The sequence below is a fragment of the Acanthopagrus latus genome, chromosome 1 (assembly GCF_904848185.1).
Source record: "Acanthopagrus latus isolate v.2019 chromosome 1, fAcaLat1.1, whole genome shotgun sequence".
Classification (NCBI taxonomy): Eukaryota; Metazoa; Chordata; class Actinopteri; order Spariformes; family Sparidae; genus Acanthopagrus; species Acanthopagrus latus.
In genome coordinates this window covers 32,943,636-32,951,497 of record NC_051039.1, presented here as the reverse complement: position 1 = coordinate 32,951,497, position 7,862 = coordinate 32,943,636, and the positions used below count along the sequence as shown (strand labels likewise).

The 7,862-nt window shown below is 40.2% G+C and overlaps 3 protein-coding genes across 3 annotated transcripts in view; 2 read left to right on the top strand and 1 right to left on the bottom strand.

Moving 5' to 3' along the window:
• Positions 1-56: 56 nt before the first annotated feature.
• spcs3 (signal peptidase complex subunit 3) lies at positions 57-2,841 on the bottom strand. The gene is made up of 5 exons (XM_037103102.1): positions 2,567-2,841; positions 1,548-1,621; positions 1,232-1,308; positions 768-883; positions 57-301 (listed from the first exon to the last, which is right to left on the bottom strand). The coding sequence occupies exons 1-5, from the start codon at positions 2,707-2,709 to the stop codon at positions 169-171; spliced, it is 543 nt and encodes a 180-aa protein (XP_036958997.1). The 5' UTR covers positions 2,710-2,841; the 3' UTR covers positions 57-168.
• Positions 2,842-3,145: 304 nt separating this feature from the next.
• LOC119022301 (glycine receptor subunit beta-like) overlaps positions 3,146-7,862 on the top strand; it is a 167,000-nt gene continuing 162,283 nt past the window's right edge. Inside the window, exon 1 of the mRNA XM_037103023.1 lies at positions 3,146-3,454. The gene's annotated coding sequence lies outside the window, so the exon portion shown is untranslated. The remainder of the gene's footprint in view (positions 3,455-7,862) is intronic.
• Positions 5,875-7,048, top strand: LOC119022345 (THAP domain-containing protein 6-like). The gene is made up of 3 exons (XM_037103117.1): positions 5,875-6,268; positions 6,456-6,563; positions 6,808-7,048. The coding sequence occupies exons 1-3, from the start codon at positions 6,155-6,157 to the stop codon at positions 7,003-7,005; spliced, it is 420 nt and encodes a 139-aa protein (XP_036959012.1). The 5' UTR covers positions 5,875-6,154; the 3' UTR covers positions 7,006-7,048.

Genomic DNA, 7,862 nt, shown 5'->3' with positions numbered 1-7,862 from the left:
GGACTGATCCGTTATCAAGAGCTTTACCATTGTTTTCAAATCCTGACAAAGACGCATATGTTCAAAACTCAACTTTTATTACAAACCAAAAATTTTGTGAAGAGAAACAAGTGTACTGTATGCCTGTGCTCATTTCATCAGCACAGACTATGCTGTGTTTCTGTTGGTCTAGTAGCTCTTGGTGGTCTCATATGTATCTGGAAAAGGGAGGCTGACGTGTCCACTTCCAGCCACCAGAGGCAGGATTCCAGCATTGGGAACGACATTCCATGACAGTGTCAGAGTGATGTTCTTGTTGGCCCTGGACACAACACAGATGTGACATTAGCTAATCATATCATTAGCATGCTGTATTTTTCTGAGCTAACCTAGGTGTGGTTCCCCCAACCAAAGGTTTATGGGATTAATAATCTCTATGTCAAACAAGTATATGATCCTAAAACATTTTGTTCTTCAAGATGATTGCCACAGATGAACTCCACTTTAAGGATCTTTGAGGCATAAATGCAGTCACCGGAAGTAAAAAGTTTGAACTGTATAATTCACATGTGGGTTACATATGGAGCCTTTGTCCAGCCTTTTGAATTTTTTGTCAGATTTCTAAAGACAGTCTGGTTTTGCTAGCCTTAACTATTCTGACGTAATATAAAAACAATCTGGCTTATCCAGTAAACTCAAAAATTTCCTTTTCAATCAAACATCAGGGTCTGTCACAGGCCATCATTAGAGCTGATTCAAGAGTGTGTGTGTGTGTGTACGTGTCTTACCTTAGTCCGTTCCCATCATCGAAGAAAAAGTATTTGGATTTCATGTCTCTGAGGTTCAGTTTGGTGTTTTCACCTCGAAGGACAATCTTATCCCAAAGCACCACCTGGTTCAGAGCCTGACACACACACATACACACAGCTCATCAATCAACAGAAAAACTGTAAATGAGACAGAGGCAGCTAATTTCTCTTCTGTTGTCCCAAACAGCCAAGTTGAAAGTAAGATAAAATTTACTGCAAGCACATGCATCTGTTAATGAATCTTAATATACTACATATAGTTTTACAATATCATCACATATAGTAACTCATACACTCAGTGCCCACTTTATCAAGTACACCTCTAAAATCTAATGCAATCCAGTAAAGCAGCTTGATTTACACTAAGAGTTGTCACAAGGCTTTTCTAGGGTTTGTCCACACTACCAAAACCTGTGTGTGTGTGTGTCCGAACTATGACTTACATTGCTCTTTGTCGCGTACTCAGCAGACAGATAGAGAAACAGTTGTTTAACATTCCAATCAAAAATTGGCTGTAAATGTGCAAAAAGTTAAGGAAAATTAGATATGAGACATTCCCCTGCAGGAAGCAGAGCTGCTGTGTGTGACTCTCATCACACAGATATCATGTCAGATAACATCACACAACCAGAGTATAACCTCAGGATTACAGAAGAACACAGAGGTGGGGACTTCTGCAGACACTAACTGAAATATTTTTTTCTCTTCTCCAACATACTGTACACATCTCATTTTAATTAACAGTATTCTAGAGGATATCAGCTGAGAGGTCAAAGGTGATGAAGCCCAGATCACTGCGCTCTCTGGGTCCTGTGAAGTCATCAACGTTCTTCCTGTGAAACAGAGAAAAGAGGATGAAGCACACTTCACAATATATATCACAGAAAAGCAAAACATCATTTTGTTCCCTTTCATTTCAATATGGTGCAGCTCTAGTTATTATTACCATAACTGTGTACAATAAATTGGAAACTTAATAGTAGATAGTAAAAAACCAACACCTTTAAAGCTTTAGAGTTTAGAAAATTTCATCAGTCATTTAGTTTGTTTCTAAGTTAGCAATAATCTAATCTGTTAGATTATTATTATTTGTATTATTATTATTCTGATATTGTTTCCATTTCATGAAAAAAAAAAACGTTTTCTAAGTGCTGATTTTTTCTATTAAACTTGTAAGACTTCTTCCTCTAAATGAAACAGTGTATTTAGTTTCCTAGTTTTGGGTGGGTGTCATATATACAGACGTCAACATGATTGAACTAAATAAGGTTAGGTTTATATCAAGATTTTTGTACAAGTACATACAAGCTGTTATTAAAAAGGTTTACCTAAATACAGTATTGTGAAATATGTACAACAGTGAAACAATTCAGATGGATTTCTGTATATCATGAAGTCATCAGCAGATGTGAGATGTTTATTAAAGCAGTTCAACAAAGTTCCTCACTATACCAGCAACAGTTTTTCTGCCTTCACTCTACATCCATAATACAAACTGCTAAAACTGTCCGGTGGGTGTACTCTATATAATTCCAACTCCAACAATTACAAGAGTATCAAAAATATCAGACTGTTACGTTGACCCAAATATCGCCAGCAGGCCCTGCAACCTGCGTCTTTGAACACGAGCAGCATTTGAAAGCACCGAGCACCAGGAGTCTTTTAGCTGCTCTTTTACAGTTAGCATGTTATAAATGCATCATAGCTACAATGAGGTTAAGTTACATGCACAGCAGCACACTTAATGCTAACAGCTGCTGGACGACGATGACTCTTACAGCATGACTTTAGCGACGTGGATGTCCACAGGAACTCTTCTGTCTTTGAAGGCTGTCGTGATGAAACAGCCGAACGTTAAGGCCGCCATTACGCTCAGAGAGAAGGCGAACAAAGAGTTAGCTCTGGAAAGTACCGTGTTCATCTTTGACTACCAGCTACAGCTACAGGAATGATAAAAAAACAGCAATTCAATCGTATTGAACAGGCAATACGCGGTAGCTAACTGCTGGGTAAAAGCGGAAATGTCGAGTTTCTTAGAATTACCCCCTTACTTCCTCTTCATGCGTTTCAAAATAAAACTCTAACCGTTTTAGTCATTGGTAGAAATATAGTGAACGACAAGCAAAAGATGTTGTACATGAAAATGCACCTTCATCAGTCTGATTTTAGATGTTAACATTCAGACAGGCCAATGGATGATCGTTCCCTATCTAAGAAGTAAATGTCTGCAACAGGACTGTGCCACAGAACTGTGACGTTACACCAGCTCAAGAAGAGCCTGCTGCAGTGAAAATGTACTGAAAGCACTGCAGCGGTAGTAAGTATTTTATTGTCCTGCGGGTACGGATGTACTTACGTTTCTGTGTGTGTCACCGTGAAGTTGATGCAACAGCAAGCTTAAAGGAAATTTGAATACAAGCGACCAGTAGGCGGAAGCACAGACAGACTTGTACATAGACATATGAGCGTAGACGCGGCGTTGACTCGCTGACTCCGAAGAAGAAGAAGAAGAGGAATTGACTCGCTGGATTGTACGCTGATCGTACGTCGACTTCGCCGCCATATTGAATGTGGCAGGCTGAGAAGATGCCTCACTCATGTTCTGCTTGGGGCTGTACACACCGTTGCACTTTCCAAACCAGATCCCGGGGGATTACCTTTCACCGGTAAGAATGAGCAGTTGTTTGTGGTTGTATTTCGCCATTATATCAACATGTAGATAAACTAAGTGTGCTAACGTTGTGGATAATGCCACAAATTTCCGCGGTCAAGCCAGCCTCCAGACACACGTTGGCTAAACTTATTTGAGTGTTTTTAGAAGTAGAGCCTGGCTAGGCAGCAGTCTATGAAATCTGAGATTTTGTAAGAGAGACACCACATTTTACTAAATTGTGCTAATAACTCTGGGTCCTGTTAATACGCACCCACCCGCCCGCCGGCGGGCGATTTCAGATAACTGACTGTTTTCTACACTGCGCAGTGACGTATCTCGCTTCAACTTTCATCATTACGGACATACTATACGTCGTTGGAAAGGGTAGAATCTCAGCAATTCATTCATCCAGTTGATTTTGCAGAAATCATGAGCACTAAACCATAAATCATTGATATTTACCAGCATGGTAAACGTGAGATACAAGAAACGCACGGCGACTCCCTACTTTTGACGAGGCCATAAAGCCGTAATATGTGTCCGATCATCAATTATTTATATTCCAGTTGTCCGTAAGAATTCACTGATCAAAAGCATCAAAATGGTTTTTCATAAAATTATTCCAGCTTGTGAATATCGTCCTGTAAAGTCCATTTGTTTACCGTCTACCAACTTTGTTTGTCAAATAAAATCCAGACTTCGCCGGCCGTATCTTTATTTTCTCTAGTTCCTGTATGGTGTTGTTGGGTGTGCTTGTTTTCATCACTTTGCTGGCTACAAAATAAAAGTGTCCCTATCTTTCTCTGTTCAGTTTTCACCCCAGCACAGCCCGTGAAGTACATGGAGCGCTCCTTGTTTAAAGGGCCAATCGGCTTTGTTTACTGTTTTTTGCCGCCTTAGTACAGGGATAGCGTTTTGGCTATCAACATGTCAATCACTCAGGCTTCTAGCCAATTATTTTACCTTTCCAACGATGGTAGGCGTGCCCAGGTCTGTTATGTACAAGCCGAGTAATATTGCTGCGTCTGGCAGCTAGCGGGCTAAGTTTACACAGCAGACGCACTCGTAGCGGACATTTAATTTTTTTTTGACGGCAGTTTTCACAGTTTACAATGGCGAAATCCACAAAACACACTAAATATGTCCGAGAAGAAGACCTGGAATGGATCATGGCATCATCTGATGAAACTGAAGACAGTGAGTAGGACTCTGAGAGAGAGGAGATGTTTGCTAAGGGCCTCGATGACATCTTAGATCGGTGAGTACAGTTATCTTTGATGATGTTTGATTTATTTATTTAGCCATGAGTGAAATTTGAATGAAAGTTAGTGGGAATGGGTTCTTATGCTTACAGTGAACAGTACAGTATACATTAGCATTTCATAAATGACGCTAAATGGTTAGGGCCCCAGGGGCTAATTAGCCTAGCTAGCCTCAGCTACTCAACCAAAGCTATGTAATCCTTGTAATTCTGTTCTATGATGTAATTCTCTTTGAGCCTCTAATTCCTTTTTATTTAGATTTTTTTTTTATCAAGCTTGTAAACAAATAGAACTAGATCTTTTTCACTGACCAGACTCTGGGAATATTCCCCCAATTCATTTATTCTGTTTGTGTACGGTTATTTTCCTGATGTTTTTGTGTAATATGTAATATCATATATCTGTGTTTATTTGTTTCCTATGTAAATAGCACCCTATTGAATTGCATTTATATATTTTTTTCATTATATTTGGTAACATTTGTGCATTGCATTGTGTTTTGTAGGACACAGTCTGAAGACAGTGACGTGGATTGGGAGCCTGAAAGTGAGGCAGTCAGACGCCCAACCCCCTCTCCTGCTGAAGGCGGTCATCAGAAGTGCCAAAGATCCTCCTCTGCATCCACCAGTGCTACCTCCCCCGCTGCGTACATACAGTATTAGTATATTGAAAGATAATAAAATCCTTGTTTGAAATTCACTTCAGTATGTCATTTTTGTATAATGCTTACTATTCTGTAGTGTCTTGTCGCATGACAATATCTCAATATGGCCACCTAGAAGTGTGTGGAAACCCCTCCGACCACCCATCAAATGAATGTGTGAAAAAATTATGTTTTGAATCATGGAGGAAGGCTGAATAGTCACCAAAATGCTTCAGTGATGTTTCCAGTGTCACAGAAGTGAGTGAAAGCATTTGGCACAATTTGGCCATTTGGAGAGGTTTGTGGACGCCAGTGACACCACAAACTAAAAACTCCATAACTCCCATAAGGTTAGGCCTAGAAGTCTAAATTTTCATCCAGGTGTAGTTGACAAGATGTAGAAGGTATGTGGTATATTGCCATATGCCTTACCTAAAGCACATCTGAGTTATTGTTATTCAAAAATGGCCTATTTTTTTCGAAGAAAAAAAAATGTTTTAGAGCCATGTTTGAACTGATGTCATTTAGGTTGTGTGTATGGTACATGCTAGGCACATTTTCAGAAACTGGAGGTTCTCAGCTTTCAAGTGAAGTATCATACATCCATCTGGGACTTGTAGTTGTTGTGTTATAAGCTTTTCCATTTGGGTATGCTAATTAGGCGAAAATTACCTACAAAGGTGGGTGCGAAGGGGTTAATTGTTTAGCTCACTTTCTCACACTTTGAAGGTTTCCCAAAGATGAAGAGTTGAGGAAGAAGTGGGAAGTAGCTCTCAGAAGGGAAGGGTTTTGCGCCAGTCAGTCGTCCATGCTCTGCAGTGAGCACTTCAGACGGGAGGACTTTGACACAACAGGTCAAACGGTCAGGATCAGAGATGGAGCCATTCCATTTGTCTTCAGTTCCCAAGCTCATCTCAAAATGGTAGGTATAACATAAGGTTTTACACTTAATTGACCCAGTCAGAACTGAAGAAGCCTCTTGGATGAGAGGTGAAACGTCTTCGAGAAACTAAAACAGTTAGTCCAGTTGCCTACTACCATACAGCACTACCATGACATGGATGACTGAGAAACTTTATCAGTATTAACTATTTTAACTTTCAATTTAGCCAGTGGCAACCAGGACATCCCGGACCTCAAAGAAGGCCCAAGAGAGCCTGTCGGTGTACGGTTCCCAGCCCGTCCAAGAGACTGAACCTCCACCCGTGCCAATTATTGTGAGTACTGAGCTATGTCACAACCCTGGTCATAATTACACCTCTGGTCAGATATGCAGGTGTCCTTATAGCACATTATATTTGTTATAAATCTACTGGCTGTGACTGTGAATGATGTGATATCAAGTCAAGTCAAGTCAAACTTTATTGTCAATGCTGCTATATGTACAGGACATACACAGAATTAAAATATAATTTCCCATAATAAACATGACTCAAAATATTTTCATCCTGTTGCTACTAGGATCACTCCTACGCACTGCCTACATCCCCCAATGATCTAAGGGCCAGACTCACTGAAGCCTTGGCTAGGGTGGAGAGTCTGGAAAGACAGAAAAGGAATGCACAGGATCGAGAACGGAGGGCAAAGAACATGTTGCGTGGTCTTCTGGAGGATCTGAGGGGGAAGAAACTCATAAATGATGAGCTGAAATTTGGATAAAATGTGATGAACTTGAGTTTAAAACACTTTCCCGTTTTTGTTAGACTTCCTAGTCATTATTTCAAAGGTACTTACTAATTAGCCCTTTGCTGAATTAATTTCAGATCTTCCAGTACACCTCCTGTGAAAACAGGGCCAAAAGTACACAAAGACCAGAGGGAGCTTGCCCTCACTCTTCATTTACATGGTTCAAAAGCCATGTAAATGAAGGCCAATACTGCTTCCAGTGATTAGTAATCAGCCCCAAAAATACTGATCAGGTCATCTGTATTAAATAACTGCTTTTTAATTTCACCAAGGTGGATGCGTTCTGTGGATGCCAAACCTGGCCTCAGTATTATGATGTTGGACATATTTGAAAGAAGACAAGAAGAAGACCCAATAATAAACACTGAACAATTCCTCATTTTGCTTGGGGACCCCCTGGAACAACTTCAAGGACTTTAAACATGCTGACACTTAAATTATTTTTCGGTTCAGGTTGCCGATCACACTGACACACAGAGAAGGATGCAGGTTTTTTTTTGTGTGTGTGTGGCACGGGTCATAACGACCGCTCACTGCTATCAACGTTTTTTGTGCCTCTGATTCATGTCTTCATGACACTCCGCAAGTAGTCCATTCACTGGTCACGATGGAACTTCATTCAAAGCAGAGCTCCACCAAAGAGACTGCAATCGTTGCTGAGGGTTATCTGATGTGTCATTGTTTCCCTTTAGGTTTAAAGGTTTAATATCACAGGCGAAGTTGCACACAGTCTATCATTATTGTCATTACTGCTATTTCTATAATTTCTACAAGTCACTGTTAAAGTTGAGTGACTGAAATCCTTGTCATCCCATTCAAAGGCTGCAACA

Excerpts from the sequence above, each read along its gene's own strand:
- spcs3 (XM_037103102.1), bottom strand. The coding sequence starts at position 2,709 with ATGAACACGGTACTTTCCAGAGCTAACTCTTTGTTCGCCTTCTCTCTG. Across the intron at positions 1,622-2,566 it reads CACGTCGCTAAAGTCATGCT|GAAGAACGTTGATGACTTCA; the intron begins GTAAGAGTCATC and ends TCTGTTTCACAG. Across the intron at positions 302-767 it reads GATGATGGGAACGGACTAAG|GGCCAACAAGAACATCACTC; the intron begins GTAAGACACGTA and ends TGTTGTGTCCAG.
- LOC119022345 (XM_037103117.1), top strand. The coding sequence starts at position 6,155 with ATGCTCTGCAGTGAGCACTTCAGACGGGAGGACTTTGACACAACAGGT. Across the intron at positions 6,269-6,455 it reads CCCAAGCTCATCTCAAAATG|CCAGTGGCAACCAGGACATC; the intron begins GTAGGTATAACA and ends CTTTCAATTTAG. Across the intron at positions 6,564-6,807 it reads CTCCACCCGTGCCAATTATT|GATCACTCCTACGCACTGCC; the intron begins GTGAGTACTGAG and ends TGTTGCTACTAG.